Genomic DNA, 20,663 nt, shown 5'->3' with positions numbered 1-20,663 from the left:
ATGTATTAACGATTCCCCAGCAAAATGTGGATTTGCTGTCATGGTCAGGTTTTCTTGACTTGTGTCAGGATTGTGGCAGTACCCTCTTGTTTAGTGTGGAGGGAGACATGGCATTGTTTGTTTTGCCGTGCCATGCGCTCTCTCCGGTCTCCTCTTTTTCCCCGCCCTCTCGTTTCCTCATTATCGATTGTAATGATTTAATGCCCCGCACCTGTTCCCCTCTTGATTTGGTTCCCCATTTAATCTCCTGTGTTTTCTGTCTTGTGCCTGTTCGTTTTGCTACCATGCCTTGTCTCAGTCATTGTGTATTGTTCCTGCTCTGTAAATCATCATTTAGTCTAGTAAAAGTCAGTTTATGTCAAGTGTTGTCTTAGTCCAGTTTAGTTAGTTTATTGTTCCTGTTGAGTCTGTGAGTTATTATCCCTCTGTCATTGTTGTTTTACCCCCTCCTGGGTTTTTTGCTTTGAGTTTTATTATTAAAGTCATTATTGTTTCCAAGCCTTTCTGTATTTGGGTTCTCTGTTCCGTGCACATCATGACAGAATGAACAGGCCTGCGAAAGAACCCAGCAGACAGCGCTGCGGTGGGCGCTGGATTTAGCGCCTCTCCAGAGCGGAGCCGCAAAGCCTGCATGCTCTTTGGTCTACGCCAGAGAGATGCGGGCGTGCGGGCTTTCGCTCTGGAAGTCCCTGGCGGTGGCAGGAGAAGCGGGGTTCAAAGAGGCGGAGTTAAAGGTCATCTTTATCAGCTGCCTCAATGAAACTCTGGAGTCCTCGGAGATGAGGATGCTGAGGCCCTTGGGCTTCCCGGATATGATGAGATACGCCATGAACCGGGAGGAGTCTGGGGCCTCAGTCAAGGTGAGACCACCTGCATCTATGTCTCCGATTCCGGAGGGTCTTATGGTGGCAGTCACCACCTTGGATGATCCAGTTCCATCTGCCTCGAGCCTGGTCGAACCTGCCTCACCAGCGACGCTTCGCGGTAAGCGAGGGAGGAGGGAGTCATGGGAGTCGGCGTCTGACGCTTCCTCGTCTGGACCAGCCACGCTCCCTACAGCAGTCCTGCCACCAGCCACAAGCCCTGTAACCCGCCCCAGGAGGAAGAGGAGGAGGAAGGGTGCCGCAGTCCAGCGGTCTCCACCTTTCCCCAACCTCCCTCCGGGAACTACGCCAGCCGCAGTCACTGTCTCCGCCACAGCTCCCTAGTCGGTCCCAGCCACCGAGCCAGCCACGGAAGCAGCCACCAAGTCTGCCACGGCCACTGTCTCCTCCGCATATTCCTGTGTTTCGTCATCCATGTCAGCCTCTGTTTCCCCTGTGTCAACATCCTAGCCTCCAGTTTGTGTCCCTGCCTCAGTCTCTATGCTTTCCCTGAACTCTATCCCTGTCTCGGGGAGCCCCGGACTTCCCCCAGGTTTGAGCTTCCCCACGTTTTGTTCCCCCGTGATGGACCCTCCCTGCAACAACTTTGTTCCCCTGTCATGACCTCGCACCTGCTGGGCACCCCCCAGGAACTGTTGCCCTTGCCTTCCCCTCTACCAAGCCCGATCCTCCCAAGTTCCCCGATAGACCCACACGGACTTCCTGCTCTCGCCTTCGGACTGTTCCCACCCATCCTAAAACTCGTTCCCCACCCAGCCCGCCCCCTGTGAACTTTGTGGTTCCCCCCTCCCGTATTTGTTATTTTTATTGTTTCACCCCAACCCTGTTGTAATGTATTCTTGTTTGCCTGTTTTGCTGTTTGCCATGTTTAGTTTGTTTATTTTTCTGTCCCATGTTGTATTGTTGCATCTGTCCCCTTGAAGAACGCCAATGGGCGTTCCTTGGGGGGGTACTGTCATGGTCCTGCCCTCTGGTTCAGGTTTTCTTGACTTGTGGCAGGATTGTGGCAGTACCCACGTGTTTAGTGTGGAGAGAGACATGGCATTGTTTGTTTTGCAGTGCCATGCGCTCTCTATGGTCTCGTCTTTGTCCCCGCCCTCTCGTTTCCTCATTATCGATTGTAATGATTTAATGCCCCGCACCTGTTCCCCTCTTGATTTGGTTCCCCATTTAATCTCCTCGTGTTTTCTGTCTTGGGCCTGTTCGTTTTGTTACCAACCCTTGTCTCAGTCATTGTGTATTGTTCCTGCTCTGTAAATCATAGTTTAGTCTAGTCAACGTCAGTTTATGTCAAGTGTTGTCTTAGTCCAGTTTAGTTAGTTTATTGCTCCTGTTGAGTCTGTGAGTTATTATCCCTCTGTCATTGTTGTTTTATCCCCTCGTGGGTTTTTTGCTTTGTGTTTTATTATTAAAGTCATTATTGTTTCCAAGCCTTTCTGCATTTGGGTTCTCTGTTCCGTGCACATCATGACATTTGCTGCACCAATAAGACACACATTCGCAAGACTTTAAACACACATATACGTCGACCAACGGTATTAAAAAGCACTTTTGGCTTATTACTGTGCATATTGTATGTGCAAAGGCACGTCCTGTTTCTTTACACAACCACATCGCCATCCACTGGCCTGGCATGCATACTACAGCTGTAAATGCAGACCGTTTTGATAACGCTGTCATGTGTCCGTGAAACTTTTCAAAAAATGCAAAGGAAAAAACGTTTTTTTTTTCAGTTTTTCATCATGTAAACGTGGCCTAAGACACTCATTTACATTTAAATAAATTCTATATGCAAACACATTATGTTATGAGGTTAGGATAACCACATTTATTTCCATTGGGTTGTATTGCAAAAAGCACATATGCAGAATATGTTTGTGTGTGCAGCATGTTACTACACGCATGTTTAAACATCTGTTTGTTTCCAAGGACATTGCATTCACAATATAGACTAAAAACAAAGACGACTAATGAACATCCGTTCTCCTGTGTGTGTGTGTGTGTGTGTGTGTGTGTGTGTGTGTGTGTGTGTGTGTGTGTGTGTGTGTGTGTGTGTGTGGCTTTTTCCAGACAATGTTTTTTGCCCTTCTCATCTCATAACCTTCACTCTTCTTTCCACTGCCCCAGGTCTAGCCGTAATCCTTCTGTCTAGCACAGAAGTCAGAGGCATGATGAGGTCATTTTGCAGACAATAACCTTTTCTTCTCATTTAATCTTTCTCGACTCTCTCTCGCTGTCTGATGATGTCACACACCCAGACACATCTACATGGCTGCTGTGTTCATTATCATCCTGCACATGCACACCAGAAACTCTTCAAATGCTAGAGAGTTTGATGGAGAAAATGCGAGATTACGAGACTCCTGGGTATATTAAGGAATATGAGAATCCTGGGATTTGTGGTTGGGCAAAAATTCAATTTCCTACTGTTTATTGCTCTACGTCTTTATTAGCTGAACATAGCGTTAACGATGAACAACAAAGGCATGCAGGCACAAATTCAAACACAAAAGTAATACGAGCAGCATGTCTCTAGTCCCTCCTTGATGACATCACAAAGAGTATGGAATGATACTCTAGGTAATAGCCCCCTTAGCTATGAATAAGAAACCTAGCGTAAATATGTGGTCCATGCAAAGAGGAAAAAAACTATTTACAACTGGAAATGTACAGATAAAGTCAAGCCATGCATGTGGTGTCTGTATGCTTGAGGTTTTGTTTCAGGTGTGTGTGTGTCACACAAGCTTTGTGTGTATGCGTGTGTGCGTGTGTGTGTGTGCGTGCGTGCGTGCGTGTGTGTGTGTGTGTGTGTGTGTGTGTGTGTGTGTGTGTGTGTGTGTGCTGGGTTGCGTGTGTGTGTGTGTGTGCGTGTGTGTGTGTGTGTGTGTGTGTGTGTGTGTGTGTGTGTGTGTGTGTGTGTGTCTCTGAGGCTGTGGGTTTATATGGACATCTAATGAATGTGCGGTTTGAGCACCTCATTGTCAATGCTAAAGTAGTTATCAAATTACAGATGAGATAATCACATACAAACTCCACATACACACACTTGACAAAAATACGCAAGCACAACATGGAAGTGTAAAAATTAATGTTACAAACAATCACCTTTTTAAACTAAGGCAGCCCATGCAAATAGAATGCTGATGCCATACAACAACAGACGGTAACATTGTAACATATAGAAATGTAAACTATATGATTAACAGTAAACAAACAGCTTTGTATTTTTACCTCCTTCTGTGCTTTTTATCACACAGAATTTACTTTTTATATTTATATTTCGATTTTTCAAGTATTTTTGAAATAGGTAAAAAAACGTCAATAAGAAGATGCAAATTTACAAGAAACAGGAAAAACATTATTATTATTAATACATATATATATATTTGATAAAAGAGTACCAGCAGAATGAAAGGAAGGTGTACAGGGCAGTAGTGAGACAGCCGATGTTGTATGGTTTGGAGACAGGTTGCACTTGGAGGAAAAGACAGTGAGGAAAAGTTAGAGGTCAGCAGAGCTGAAGATGTTGAGTTCTCTTTGGGAGTGACGAGGATGGATAGGATCAGGAATGAGTACATCAGAGGGACAGCACATGTGAGATGTTTTGGAGACAAAGTTAGAGAGGCCAGGTTGAGATGGTTTGGACATGTTCAGAGGAGGGAGAGTGAATATATCGGTAAAAGGATGCTGAGGTTAGAGCTGCCAGGCAGGAGGCCGAGAGGAAGACCAAAGAGGAGGTTTATGGATGTAGTGAAGGAGGACATGAAGGTAGTCGGTCTGAGAGAAGAGGATGCAGGGGATAGGGCTAGATGGAGGCAGATGATTCGCTGTGGCGACCCCTGAAGGGAACAGCCGAAAGGAAAAGAAGAAGATTTTACGGGAAAAAATATATTTTTACGGTATGTCTGGTGTCCCAGTTGACGAAAAATTTTCATCAATTATTGAAATACAGTCAAAAACCATCAAATTACAAAGACAGCAAATTTACACGAAAAACAGAGAAAACCATGTTATTTTACAGAATATTAGGTTTTTTACAGTGCAGAAACGCAGCTGATGTTAAAGGTGAAATGTTTAGTTTTGTTCATCACCAAACTAAATTGCATAAAAGAATAAACACTTTCCTCATTTGTCATCTTTTCTTTGAAAACGCATCTTTATCTCTCCGTTTTGGCCTTCCGTCCACGCTAAGATAGTGTTTTTGTCAACACAAATGAAATTTTTTAGAAACGCCCTTTAAAGTGGATATATTTGAAAGTGACTTGTGATTTGTCCCTATCTCTAAATCCCGCCCCCACACCTAATCCTAACCCTAACCTTCGTAGGGGAAAACAGGGGAGTCGTAATCTCACGGGGAGTAGGATTTTGATACAACAGTGGAAAGTAAATAGACGCCTGACAGAATTGCTGAAGCATCTTACATTTTACTCATGCGCGTACATGGATGGAAGAGATAGATTTTTCAGTTTGGTTGAGCAGCTTTTGGAAAGTGGCTGAAAGTGCTAGTGCGGATGAAGCGCATTTTTGCAATGAAATCTTTGAGTTTTCAAATGTATCCGGATTACTGTAGATGTAGTCAGAGTGTCACATGTGATTTTTTTAGGATTATCTGTTATTAAGTATTACGATTAAATTACACTCCTCATCTTTAAGGTTAATAACTTGCAAGTGCAGGTTTAAAAAAGATTATCTCTCTGAAATTATAGTTTTGACCTTTTTACATTTCATTTTACTGTCAGGCTGTCAAATGTAACACTTTAACTGATGTGGTTAATTAAATATGTTTAATGTTGTTCATTTTTTAATGTCTTTAACTCATTTTGACATTCTGTTTGACATTATAATTGCTTGCTTGTTTACATCCTGTGTATCAGTCACTCAGACAGGATGTAAGAAAAAAGAAACAATATTAATATGTGCATACAATTTCATGTTTGTATGTTTGATGCAGTTTGGAATAAACAGAATCAGGTCTTTTCTATGAGAGGGACACAAGTAAAGAGATTCTTTTTAGAAGTGTCATCCATACAAATTGCTGAACCTAATATTTACTGTAAACATAAGCCTATTCAGAACCCACATTGAACTATTTGAATTAACATAATAACGTGTTAAAAAGTATGAGAAGTACTGTGATTTAAAATTTAATCGACTGACAACCCTAATCTACATACAAAATTAAATGTGTACTTGTAGTTGCATATACAGACAGAGAAACTGTTTACACCATATATGTAAATCTTTTTTAAGATAGCAATCTGATTTAAAATAGATTTTGTATATTACATTTTTTAATCCAATTAAATCTTACCTACTGGTGTTCTGATGATTTAAACAGATCATGAGTGATTTTCTGCCTCAGTGACCTCTGGAGGATGCATTGAAAATCTCAAAAGTAAAGGTAAAAAAATGCCGATCCTCTTTACAAAGGTAAAAATATTATAAAAGTCCTTGATGCCCTTCAACAGGATTGCAAGTCAGCCGAAACCTCTTCATTTTTTTTGTAAATCAGCAATGACCATCAGCATCAGAGTCCCTCTATCCGCTATTTGTATGAGTATTTGTCTTGTTTACTCAACTGTGTGCCTGCGTACCTGGTAACTAAATATGTTCTGTTGGAAAAGCCTGTAATACCACACCACTGACCCTCTGTTCTCTCTCACACACACACCTATAGGAAGCAAAGATCGAGTGGGCCTAAAATCACATGAACATATTGTGTGTTTGCTTGCCAAGTACAGACTTAAGCACAGCAAGATCTTTTCCCACATAGATCAGCCTTGATATAAAACACCCTCGCTGACATCATACTAAACATACATAGCGTTTTACAATATCAAGACAGATAGATCGATAGATATTCAACACAAAACTTGTTTTATCATTTTTGTAATCGAAGAAGATAAGAAAAGAGCATCTTTGACTTGACAGGACAGAAACCTTTTCCCTTTCGTACTGAAGCACAGAGGATTTGACAAATCACCACCCTGACACTAACATGCACACATATATGCATGCACACACACAAGTGAAATCCTTTGATTATGATAAAGAGATGAGGTCATTCCTCATGTGTGCATCAGACAGGGTGACATTTTCAAAGCCCAGACCGTGAACTGCTGGTATTTTAGAACAGATCAGACTCATGATAGAGGTTAGGGCTAAACTCCCCTTTGGGGAAAAGGGAATTTACCAAAGCAAATCTTTAAAAATCAATCTCATACAATTTATCAAATATCTTTATACTTTATACTTATTACAAGGCTCTCTGGAATACTCAATTCTGATTGGTCAGGTGCAACATTGCAACGTCTGTAATTTCTCTGATAATAATCGCTAAAACTGATAATGCACAACTATTTAATAACATATATGAGATTATATTTAAAAATGATTAAATCAAATTACTTATTCATCTTGTTTAACTTAAAGGCTTAAATGTAAAGTTTCCAGCCACCATTTACTATATAGACTTAAAGGGTTAGTTCACCTAAAAGAGAATATTCTGTCATCATTTACTCACGCTCTTATTATTTCAAATCTGTATTACTTTCTTTCTTCTGCAGAACACAAAAGATATTTTGCAGAACGTTGGTAACCAAACAGCGACGGTAGCTATTATATTGTATGGACACAAAACCAACATAATAATGAATAATAATGCATTTTATTTGATGGCGCCTTTCAAAACACTCAAGGTCACCTCACAGCCATCAAAGAGAAAAATAAGAACATAAAAGAAAAGAATATATATATATACATAGATTACTGCACAGGACAAACCATATAACAAACACTTAGCATACACAAATAAATTGCAGTAAGAATTCCATAAAACATTTTATAAAAAAGCCTTGGTAAAAAGATACATCTTAAGACATGTTTTAAAAGTCTGCAGACAGTCGCTGTTTCGGATATGGAGGAATGGAGTTCCATAGGCAGGGGGCAGCATAGCTAAAAGATCTAGCACCCATGGTAGTTAATCGAATCCGAGGTACCACGAGAGAAAGTGAAGATGAAGATCTGAGAGCATGTGCAGGGGTGTAAACGCAGAGAAGTTCAGTGAGATATTGGGGTGCAAGATGATGTAGTGCCTTGTAAGTGAGTAATAAGATCTTAAAATCAACTCGAAACTTAACTGGAAGCCAGTGCAATTGCTGTAGAACAGGTGAGATATGAGCAATCAAATGTGTTCTAGTGAGGACACGAGCTGCAGAATTCTGAACCAACTGGAGCTTAAGTAACAATTTTGAAGGAGCACCAGTGAGAAGAGCATTACAATAGTCTATACGTGAGGTGACTAATGCATGTATAAGAACTGCTGTGTTGTCGGTGGAAAGAGAAGAAAGGAGACGGTAAATATTACGTAAATGGAAGTATGCTATCCGGGTAACATTATTAATATGAGTTTCAAAGCTTTTGACATGTGAGGAAGGAAGGATTAAATTATTATCAATGTGCATGGAAAAATCGTTAGATTTAGACAGAACAGATTCCGTACCAACGAGTAAGACCTCAGTTTTGTCACCATTTAATTTCAGGAAATGATATGAAAGCCAATCTTTAATTTTGGCTAGACAACTGAACAGAAAAGGTGGAGGAAAAGAACCGGCGGGTTTGGCAGACAGGTAGAGTTGGGTGTCATCCGCATAACAGTGTAAGTGGATACCATACTTCCTTAAGATGTAACCAAGAGGGAGTATATAAATAATGAGCAGAAGAGGGCCCAGAACAGAGCCCTGGGGAGCACCAGTGGTGACTGTAGATGTTCTTGATCTAAATCCCTTTAACTGAACGAGCTGAGTGCGACCAAAAAGATATGACTTAAACCAAGACAGAGGTTTACCCGTAATCCCAATAGAAGCTAACCGATCCAGGAGTATTTTATGAGAGATAGTATCAAAGGCTGCACTCAAGTCGAGAAGGACAAGTATAGTCAATAATCCAGAGTCAGCTGCCAAAAGCAGATCATTGGTAATTCTAACAAGAGCAGTCTCTGTACTATGATAGGGAAGAAAACCAGATTGGAACTGTTCATACAGATCATTATTAGAGAGGTGTTTATGAACCTGAATGGCAATACATTTTTCTACAATCTTAGATATAAACAGCAAATTAGAGATCGGACGGAAATTATGTAGATTAGAGGGATCAGCACCTGGTTTCTTAAGTATAGGTGTATGTAACAAGAATTCGAGGGAATTGGAAGGAAGAGGCTCTTTTAGTGAGATCAGTCAGCGGGTTGGTGAGTTCCAAATATTTAGGTACAAACCGTCTATAATATCCCGCCAACCCCAAGAACTGTCTCACCTCCTTTTTGGTCTTAGGCCTCGGGCAGGCCGCAATTGCTGCGGTTTTATCAATTTGGGGACGCACCTGCCCATGACCTAAGTGGAAGCCCAGATACTTGACCTCCACCCGCCCAATCGCACACTTTATTCGGATTAGCCGTGAGCCCAGCCTCCCTCAGCGACCTCAGGACCGCTCTCAGATGCTCCATATGCCGCTGCCAATCGTTACTATGGATGATGATATCGTCCAGGTAGGCAGCGGCATACGTCGCATGGGGTCGGAGGACACGGTCCATGAGGCGCTGGAAGGTGGCCGGAGCTCCAAACAATCCGAACGGAAGAGTTACGAATTGGTGTAATCCGAACGGCGTGGTGAAGGCTGTCTTTTCTTTGGATACTGGTGTTAGGGGGATCTGCCAGTACCCTTTTGTTAAGTCCAGCGTCGAATAAAAACGAGCAGAGCCCAGCCGGTCCAACAATTCGTCGACCCGGGGCATTGGGTAAGTTGGGTAAGTGTCGAATTTCGACACTGTATTAACTTTGCGGTAGTCCACACAGAACCTAACAGAGCCATCTGTTTTGGGAACCAAAACTATCGGGCTCGCCCAGTCACTGTTGGACTCTTCTATTACCCCCAAATCTAACATGGCCTCTAATTCTGCCTGAACCACCTTTTTTTGTGTTCAGGTAAACGGTAGGCTCTACTACGCACCACTACCCCAGGCTCGGTTTCGACATGGTGCTGTATGAGGTTCGTTCGGCCCGGAAGGGGAGAGAACACGTCGGCAAACTCCGCTTGTAGGTGGGCCAGGTCAGTGAGCTGCGAGGGTGAGAGGTGGTCTCCCCCCGGGGCCAGAGCAATGGAATGCGGTTTAATATTTGCTTCTGGCCCGAGATCATCCTCTAAGGATACCACCGTCGCCAGCATCACTGCCTCCTCCTCGCTCCATTTTTTAAGGAGGTTGAGGTGGTATATTTGACGTGCGCCTCCCCTATCCATCCAAATGACCTCATAGTCGAGGTCACCGACTTGCCGTGTAACCTCAAAGGGTCCTTGCCACTTCGCAAGTAATTTGGAGAAAGATGTCGGGAGAAATACAAGCACTTTCTCTCCCGGCGTGAATTTTCTCAGGTTAGAACCCCAGTTATACAGACGACTTTGTTTGTCCTGGGCATGTAACAAATTCTCAAACGACAGCCGCCCCAGTGTCTGGAGTTTTGCTCTCAGGTCCAGGACATATTGAATTTCATTCTTACTCGAAGAAGGCCCGTCCTCCCAGGTCTCCTTCAGGACGTCAGCCCCCACGGGGCTGACGCCCATACAGGAGCTCGAAGGGGGAAAACCCCGTGGAGGCTTGGGGGACCTCTCGTACTGCGAATAAGAGGGGCTCTAACCACTTATCCCAATTCTTGGCGTCCTCGTGGACGAACTTACGAATCATGGTTTTCAACGTGCAATTAAATCGTTCCACCAGTCCGTCGGTCTGTGGGTGGAAGATGCTGGTGCGAATCGATTTAATGCCCAGTAATTCGTACAGTTCGCGTAGCATACGTGATATGAACGCTGTGCCTTGATCGGTGAGGATCTCGCGGGGGATCCCCACCCGGGAGATGATACGAAACAGCACGTCTGCAACACTCTTCGCCGAAATGCTGCGGAGCGGCACTGCTTCGGGATACCGCGTTGCATAGTCCACCAGCACCAAGGCAAAGCGGTATCCCCGTGCAGATCGCTCTAATGGCCCGATGAGGTTCTCTCGAAGGGGCCCTGCATTAATGGAAGAGGGCACAAAGGCGCTTTTGGGGTGGCCGGTGGGTTTACCAACTGACATTCCCGGCAAGATGCGCACCACCTGCGCACGTTGTCGTGAATGCCCGGCCAAAAGAGTCGGGCCATGAGGCGACTCAGTGTATTGCCCTTTTCGGAATTAACAACTGGGTTATATCTTCCTTTGTCTGAGTGTCTGGGGTCACTCGATATAACCGATTCTTTCTTATATCAAAATACGGGTAGGAGAGGGCACGTGCAGGCTGAACCGGTTGTCCGTCGATGGATGCAACCTGCTCAAACGCCCGTTTCAGCGTCGCATCCTGGGCCTGCTCCAGGGGGAAGTCATCACGATCTGAGAGTACCAACCTCTCAATCTCGCGCGCCTCCCCGGAGCTCGGCTCCGACGGACCCGGTTCCACACTGCCCGCATGCACACAGCCTCCCCTACCGTGCTTCTTTCTCCAAGAGGCATCCGCACACAATAACCCCAGTAATTTAGGAAAAACCGGCCAATTCATCCCCAGAATTAGCGGATGCCTGAGGTGAGGAATAACCGCCACCTCTACACTATGTTTTTTTCCCCTAAATTTAATGGGCAACCTCAACAATGGGTATTTCACCACATCCCAGTGTACGCACCGCACCTTAACCTCGCGGCTTTTACCCAATGCCCCGAGACGAACCAGGCTTTGGTGGATGGAGGTTTGGTTGCAACCTGAATCCACCAAAGCCTGATATGTACCCCCCCAATACTCAGGGTATTTGGTACAGGCCAGCCGGACCAGGGGCAGCTCGTGGCTCGTCGGCGACCCGGATCATGGTCCCCACGTCCATCATCGGGCAACGGTCTATGTAATGGTCCGGGTCCCCGCAGCGCCAACAAGCCGGCCCAGGCCTTCCCGCCACCCCAGTGGCAGGGAGTGGGCCCGCTAACTGATGTGGGGAGGGCGAGGCAGGCGGGTGTAGGGGTGGCTGGGCTTCTCCAGCCCGGCGGACCTCCCGGCCAAGGTCCCGCCTCCGTCGGCGGGACCGGTGGGCGGGTCCGTGGTGCTGGTATCGGTCAGGCCGCTGGGGTTGGGAGAGAGACCGCTGGTAAGACTTCCCCGATTCCAGGGCACGCAACCAGGTGGTCTTCCACCAGCTGGATGGCCGAGTCCAGCGACGTCGGGCGGTGGCACTGGACCCAGGCAGCTGTTCTCCGGGGCAGACATGACGTGAACTGCTCCAGTACCACCTTGTCAATGACGCTCCCAACGTCGCCTCCCTCGGCCATCAGCCATTTGCGGCAGGAGTCCCGGAGCTGCTGAGCTAGCAGGTAGGGTCGGCCGGTTTCCGCCAACCCCAGCGATCGGAATCGCTGACGGTACTCCTCAGGGCTCCGGCCGACCTGCTGCAAGATGGCCTTCTTTAACTCAGCGTACACCAGGAGATTCTCCGGGGGTAGTTGCTGCGCCGCCACCTGGGCCTCTCCAGAAAGAAGCGGTATGAGACGTAGGGCCCACTGATCCTCCAGCCAAAACCTCACGACCGCTACCCACTCAAAGAGCTCGAGGAAGGCCTCGGGATCGTCCTGTGGGCCCATTTTCTGGAGGACCAGGTCGGCGCGAGGCCCCGTCTGAACCTCCCGGTGTACCCAGCTCCGGAATGACTCGCGGTCCTCTTGCTGAGCCAGGAGGACCGCCTGGAAGCGTACATCCTGGTCCTCCCTCAGCTGCAGCAGCGCTCGATGTTGTTCCTGATGGAGGACCGCGAGCGATGAAATCACTTCCGCAAATGGCGAACCGGACGGGTTCGACCCCCCGGTCGCGGCGCTCCTACTTCCTTCCATCGCGGGTTTCGGCACCAGTGTAACAAGAATTCGAGGGAACTGGAAGGAAGAGGCTGGAATCGGAGTAGAGCTGACGACTTCAAAGTTTTATTACAATACTAACACATAAGCGCTGTACGCGCATATATCAACAACCACTTGCTGTGGGTAAAAAGTCTTTACTGGCTCTGAGCCTCTCGCCTGTAGCCTCTAGCTCGCCATCCAGAGTTCCACGTCCGCCCGCCGTCAGCTCCGGTCTCCCTCCTCGACTGTCTCTGCCTTGCTGGCTTTTAAGCTTCCCCACGCCAGTTACTGGAATAAGGCACAGGTGTTCGTTATTTGTGCGAGCGCCACTCACTCACCGCTCGTCTCCTCACTCTCTCTCCCGCTGCCGACTTCGCTGAACCACGCCCCCCTTGCCACAGTGTAATAATAGCAGATTTGAGAGATGAAGGTACAGAACCAGAGACAAGTGAAGAATGGACAATTTTAGTGATCAATGATGACAGAGCAGGTAAACAAACTTTAACTAAGGAAGTAGGTAGGGTTGACAAGTCGAAGATTTAGATTTACTTATCAGGCACATTATCTCAGTGGTAGAAAGCACAGAGTGAGGAGGTGGATGAAAAATTAATTGACTTGACTCAGGGCGAGGGGTACTAGTGAGTAATTGTTGATGAATATTTCTAACCTTTGACTCAAAAAAGGTCATAAAGCGATCACATAGGTCATTGGAATAGCCATCAGATGGCAAAGGATCCAGGGGTCTCAAAATATTGTTTACAACTGAGAAAAGAGACCTGGAGTTCCCATTGTCAGCTCCAATAATGTTTGAGTAATAGTCAGATTTTGATTTAAATAGTCCTTCCTTGCAAACCTGAATATGTTCGGCATATATAAGCGTTCTAATCTTCGGCCTTTGGTCTTAAATTCATGCAGTTCAGATGTAAACCAAGGAGCAGAATGTACAAATGAAACAGTTCAAATTTTCATAGGTGCGAAATCATCTAAGATCATGTTCAGTCCATTATTGTAGTATGAGACCAGTTCATCAACAGTAGAGAAGTCTGATTTATCAGATAAGATTGCAAATTCACCAGCAAGAGTAGGCACATCAATGTTCTTAATATTTCGAAATGTGATGGGGCGACACGGTTTTACCTTAAAAACTGCCAATTTGGCGTTAAATGACACCAAGTCAGACACAGTGCAATTATAAGGTGTTATACCAGAGCAGCAGACAAGATCGAGAATATGCCCTCTAGAATATAGGCAGTGTGTTAAATTGCTGCAAACCAAATTCACTTGTATATGCATTGCTGACATTGTCTATGTGAATGTTAAAATCGCCCAGCATAATAACATCTGGAGACAGAGAACATAGATAGGTCAAAAGCTGAGAAAGTTCAGTTAAGAAAACATTATTGCTCTTTGGAGGGCGATAGACAGTTATGAGGATGGTAGGAATCGCTCCATTGATTACCAGGGCGATAGATTCAAAAGAAGAGTAGATAGGCAAAGTCAACTGAGATACTTTTAGTTTCTCTTTGTGCAGTATTGCTAGCCCCCCACCCCGTCCCGTAGAACGGGATTTACAAACATAACTATATCCTGGGGGAACAGACTGGTTTAGATGAGAATAGTCAGCTGGTTTCTGCCATGTCTCAGTTAAACACAGAAAGTAAATGGATATCATGGCTGTTCGGTTTTAAAACATTCTTTGAAATATCTCCTTTTGTGTTCTGCAGAAGAAAGAAAGTCATGGATTTGAAATGACAAAGGTGAGCAAATGAACAAAATCTTTTTTTTTTTCATAAAGATTTACATAATTTTATGACAGGGTAAAGCCATTTTTAATATTGTAATGGTTAGATTGTGTCTAAAGGTTCTGTGTCAAAAATTATATTAAATTATGTTTTCTTTTAAATGTAAAAATGCTTTTCTGTGAGGGTTAGGGGAAACAGTTTTGTATTCCCCACAGTATATATGTAACAGAGGCCAGCGAGAGAGTGCTGTGTGAATAAACCTCACTCCCCGACCAATAGAGGTGCTTTAGCGCAGGGGTGGGCAAACTTTTTACCTCAAGGGCCACATCAAGTTTTCGAATCCTTGTTAAGGGCCGCATATTATTCGCACATTAAATTAAATCTTTTTTTATTTATTTCTAACTGAAATTTAATCTCTACTGTAGTGTATGTGCATGCAATTCCTTCTACCCTGTGTTTTATAAACACTTTTGTATTGAAAAAATGGCAAAACATTTGCACACTGTCATAGGACACATTATTATAATAATTTACAGTATACATAATTTTTATTCTTGACATTTTTTCAAATATTCCTCTAATTCAGGGGTGTGCAATTAATCCCAAGGGGCCACATGAAAAATGGGACTGTTAATTCTTAATTCTGATCAATATTGAAATTATGTCTTTTAAAATGCAGTAAATATCTGATCTGATCTAACTCTTTTATATTTAAAAAATAAAACCAACAACTCTAATGCTTTTCTGCACCTCTACCCTTTGTGCATATCACGGGTTATACAAACCCGATTCCAAAAAAGTTGGGACACTGTACAAATTGTGAATAAAAAAGGAATGCAATAATTTACGAATCTCATAAACTTATATTTTATTCACAATAGAATATAGATAACATATCAAATGTTGAAAGTGAGACATTTTGAAATGTCATGCCAAATATTGGCTCATTTTGGATTTCATGAGAGCTACACATTCCAAAAAAGTTGGGACAGGTAGCAATAAGAGGCCGGAAAAGTTAAATGTACATATAAGGAACAGCTGGAGGACCAATTTGCAACTTATTAGGTCAATTGGCAACATGATTGGGTATAAAAAGAGCCTCTCAGAGTGGCAGTGTCTCTCAGAAGTCAAGATGGGCAGAGGATCACCAATTCCCCCAATGCTGCGGCGAAAAATAGTGGAGCAATATCAGAAAGGAGTTTCTCAGAGAAAAATTGCAAAGAGTTTGAAGTTATCATCATCTACAGTGCATAATATCATCCAAAGATTCAGAGAATCTGGAACAATCTCTGTGCGTAAGGGTCAAGGCCGGAAAACCATACTGGATGCCCGTGATCTTCGGGCCCTTAGACGGCACTGCATCACATACAGGAATGCTACTGTAATGGAAATCACAACATGGGCTCAGGAATACTTCCAGAAAACATTGTCGGTGAACACAATCCACCGTGCCATTCGCCGTTGCCGGCTAAAACTCTATAGGTCAAAAAAGAAGCCATATCTAAACATGATCCAGAAGCGCAGGCGTTTTCTCTGGGCCAAGGCTCATTTAAAATGGACTGTGGCAAAGTGGAAAACTGTTCTGTGGTCAGACGAATCAAAATTTGAAGTTCTTTTTGGAAAACTGGGACGCCATGTCATCCGGACTAAAGAGGACAAGGACAACCCAAGTTGTTATCAGCGCTCAGTTCAGAAGCCTGCATCTCTGATGGTATGGGGTTGCATGAGTGCGTGTGGCATGGGCAGCTTACACATCTGGAAAGGCACCATCAATGCTGAAAGGTATATCCAAGTTCTAGAACAACATATGCTCCCATCCAGACGTCGTCTCTTTCAGGGAAGACCTTGCATTTTCCAACATGACAATGCCAGACCACATACTGCATCAATTACAACATCATGGCTGCGTAGAAGAAGGATCCGGGTACTGAAATGGCCAGCCTGCAGTCCAGATCTTTCACCCATAGAAAACATTTGGCGCATCATAAAGAGGAAGATGCGACAAAGAAGACCTAAGACAGTCGAGCAACTAGAAGCCTGTATTAGACAAGAATGGGACAACATTCCTATTCCTAAACTTGAGCAACTTGTCTCCTCAGTCCCCAGACGTTTGCAGACTGTTATAAAAAGAAGAGGGGATGCCACACAGTGGTAAACATGGCCTTGTCCCAACTTTTTTGAGATGTGTTGATGCCATGAAATTTAAAATCAACTTATTTTTCCCTTAAAATGATACATTCTCTCAGTTTAAACATTTGATATGTCATCTATGTTGTATTCTGAATAAAATATTGAAATTTGAAACTTCCACATCATTGCATTCTGTTTTTATTCACAATTTGTACAGTGTCCCAACTTTTTTGGAATCGGGTTTGTACATGTACATACTAGAAATCAGATTTGTAATATTCAGTTTTAAAAATAAAACATTGTAATATTACAATATGAGTTAAACATTTGGCACTGCAAATCTCAATTTAATTTATACTGTAGGCCTATCCATTGTGAGCCATATTTACAATTATTCTGCTTCTCAAATCTGATTGGCTGAGAGCCATGCCATATTTCACCAGTATCACTACGGCCACTATATACAGTATATCTATGACGGTAACCATTTCACAAGTCGGACTTATAAGAAGTGAAAGTAAAAGCTGTCTCTCTAAAAGTATTTCACAGCAATAGTGCAGAATAGCAGAACCATACGTCACAGCCGTGTCTCTTTCTCAGCGCTCAGAACGCAAGTGTCTCGAGACGCGCTTTTGATAACAGAAGCTGCCATGTCATGCTATAGTAAACCAAAGCTCACAACACTCGTCCCGCCTCAGCGCGAGGCGCTTCAAAAGACACAAGACGCGAACGCAGCGTTTAAACATGTCCGTCTAGCTAGCGCAATAGCGCACGTCTCCCTCTCTTTTCATTTTTACTCACGTATGCTGCATTGCAGACTCGCGCCACCTAATGGATTTTGTTTGTATTCCATCAAATTAGTCATTTTCATCAAAATCCTAACTGAAACGCAATGTTATTGAATACATTTAAAAACCGCCTCCCGGGCCGGATGAAATTGCTGAAGTGGCCGGATGTAGCCCGCGGGCCGTAGTTTGCCCACCTCTGCTCTAGCGACTGATGCTAGTGGCTGTGGGCTTTAGCCTCCTCGTTAAAGTGCCCCTCTCCCATCCGGATCGATGCCAGTTTGGGACCCGCATAGAGCGGGGCAAATAGGACCGGTAACATATAGATTCTAACGTGTGTGTTTTCTCCCTTTGTCTCTATTTTCAACACTTCATAGGACTGGACCAGATTACATTGATTTTCACCTGTGATTGAAGGGAAAGCTCTTATAGATCTGTGACTCCCTGTCTGAAAGAGCGATCGATAAACCTGTGGCTAATGGTGTTTGGTGTTACAGTTAATTTGCCTGTTGTTTTGTAGATAATTTGTGCAATGTTTCTTTATTTGAATTACTGTGTATATTAGCAGCGCAAAAATCCAATCCAGACCTGGAAGCTGTTGGAGGTGGTTGCCATTTTCCAAAAAAGGTAATTTATTGTCTTTTTAAAAATCTCTACTTAAGGAATTTAGTTGAGTCGACTGGTGTGTTTAGTGGTTTGGTGATTTGTTTGTTCGTCCCTGAAATGTTGCTATAAAGATTCTGCTTGTTTTCGTTTGTCTTGCAGCCTTATTCAAGATGGGGGATAGTTCACCCAAAAATGAAAATTCTGCCACTATCTACTCACCCTCAAGTTGTTCTATAACTGTATGAAATTCTTTGTTCTGTTGAAAACAAAAGAAGATAATTAGAAGAATATGCTAAACTAAACAGTTCTGGTGCACTATTGACTACCATAGTAGTGTTTACCCAACTATGGAAATCAAGAGTGCCCCAGAACTGTTTGGACACAAACATTCTTTTAAATATCTTTATCTTGTTCAGCAGAACAACAACATTTTTGGGTGAACTATGCCTTTAACACTAGAATTGTTTGAATTGTATTCCTTATGTTGTGTCTACATCAGGGTATACAACAGTATAAAGCCAACAGACAGTACAAAGTGTCAAGTCTATTGCAGATCCCTAACTGATTTTTCAGCATTTGTATATAAACCCTAAATTTCACAAGCTGAAACACCAGTGTGTTTCAAATATTAAACCATTCTGTCCTCTACTGGTTACTAGTGTCTATTGCAGAACCAAAGACCTACATTCGTAGACCACAATCAACTAACAACCTTTTGATTTACATTTAGAAAGATATAAATAAGTGTTGTCTTTTAAAGTAAGGGTAAATGTTTACAGAAAAAATACTGATCCAAAAACAGCAATATCTGAGATAGGTTTCTATGTGTACAAGAATTGTATGCAAAATATTGCAACAAAGAAGCTACAATAATAATAAATATTCAATAATTACTACCAATTGCACTCAATTTTGCAAATATTTGCTTTTACCTTACAAGTTTTTTTTGTGGGATAAATGTGATGTTTTTATTCATAAAACTGAAGATAATGAAACACTGCACTTTCCTTTTTTTATGATCAAAGCTTTATGTTTATTTTTAATATTACAGTTACTTGAAAAAACATATAAAAACAACTACTTATTTGCATACAAAAATGCATTCATACTGCATTACTTCCAGCCTTGTAAAATGTAAAATTATAATGGGTTCTATTGTCTTTTGTCACGTCCAGTGTAGACATGGTGTCACATAATTCCTTTATTCCCTGACCACCAGATGGGGCCCGCTGTATAAACTATACATGTTAAAGCCTATTGGATCAGCATAGTTTTTCAGGAAAAAGAGAAAGAGTAAAGCGCATGAATTGACCTATCAGGGTTTTTATACACATGACAAAAGGCCAATAACTGCACATACAGTATGGGACTTCTATAAATAATATTTACTTTGATTCAGATACTGCACATACAGTATACACCTCCATTCTGCTAAATACAAAGGAAGATATTTGTAAGAATGTTGGCAGTAGTAGGAAAAATTACAATGCTAGTTAACGATGCCCCAGAACTTTTACAATTCCTTCCTTCTTCAAAAAATATATACCATATTTTTTTCTACTATGTTAGTCTGTCAGGGATGGTGGCGTGGAGAACCCAATTGCAGGACAGCGATGAAGGGGTTAACAGACAAGACTTTATTTATAATAAAAACAGAAACTAAACACCCGCGAGGGGGTAAACAAAAGGTAACGAAATAATACAACGAGCAACAGGACCAAGACTAACTAAACAATAAACTAGACAATACTTTGACAGAACTAAACTAACACTTACTAAGACAAGTGAAACAGGACCACCACAGCAGACAAGGAGACCACGGACCATAAGGCTAACATCCAACACTGGTAGCACGACAAACGTACACGATAAACAGTACATGCAATACACGAGCACAAGACAAAGAAACAAGAGGGTATTTAAAGGAAAGACAAACGAGGGATAACGACACGGGGCAGGTGTGGGCCAAACAAGGGCCCATAGGGGGCAGTCCATGGGGGTGGGGAGAAGTCCCAGTCCCCGGCTGCGCTCGAGGGCGCGGAGTCCTGGAGGACTTAGGGGGAGTCCTGGGGGGGACAGTCTTTGACCCTGGGAGTTTCCCAGGGACTGGCTTGGCTGCCGGATCGGAGACCGGCTGGAAGGCCGGCTGGACAGGGCTTGACGCCGGCTGGAAGGCCGGCTGGACAGGGCTTGATGCCGGCTGGAAGGCCGGCTGGACAGGGCTTGACGCCGGCTGGATCGCCGGCTGGGAGGCCGGCTGGATCGCCGGACTGGACGCCGGCTGGATCGCCGGACTGGACGCCGGCTGGATCGCCGGACTGGACGCCGGCTGGATCTCCGGACTGGACGCCGGCTGGACCACCGGACTGGACGCTGGCTGGACCACCGGACTGGACGCCGGCTGGACCACCGGACTGGATTCCGGCTGCACCGGACTGGACACCGGGCTGGACACAAGACTGGACACCGGGCTGGACACAAGACTGGACACCGGACTGGACACAAGACTGGAAACCGGACTGGACGCCGGCTGCACCGGCCGGGTTGGAGTCCACGCTGCCCGCCGTTGCCTCTTCTTCTTCCGCCGAGCCACCCGGCTGGTGGTCGGGTGATGGAAGGAGGT

The 20,663-nt window shown here is 44.0% G+C and overlaps 1 protein-coding gene across 2 annotated transcripts in view; it reads right to left on the bottom strand.

The window, feature by feature from the left end:
• garnl3 (GTPase activating Rap/RanGAP domain like 3) overlaps nt 1-20,663 on the bottom strand; it is a 74,077-nt gene that overhangs the window by 47,971 nt on the left and 5,443 nt on the right. The window contains exon 1 of one of the 2 annotated variants that reach the window (XM_057350729.1): nt 6,196-6,541. The exons of the other annotated variant lie outside the window; for it this stretch is intronic. Coding sequence (XP_057206712.1) covers nt 6,196-6,227 — 32 coding nt within the window. The 5' untranslated portion in view covers nt 6,228-6,541. Of the gene's footprint in view, nt 1-6,195; nt 6,542-20,663 lie in introns of those variants that run through there. 2 annotated transcript variants of the gene reach the window in all.

This window comes from Triplophysa rosa, linkage group LG2 (assembly GCF_024868665.1).
Source record: "Triplophysa rosa linkage group LG2, Trosa_1v2, whole genome shotgun sequence".
Lineage (NCBI taxonomy): Eukaryota > Metazoa > Chordata > Actinopteri > Cypriniformes > Nemacheilidae > Triplophysa > Triplophysa rosa.
This window is presented reverse-complemented; position numbering and strand designations above follow the sequence as displayed.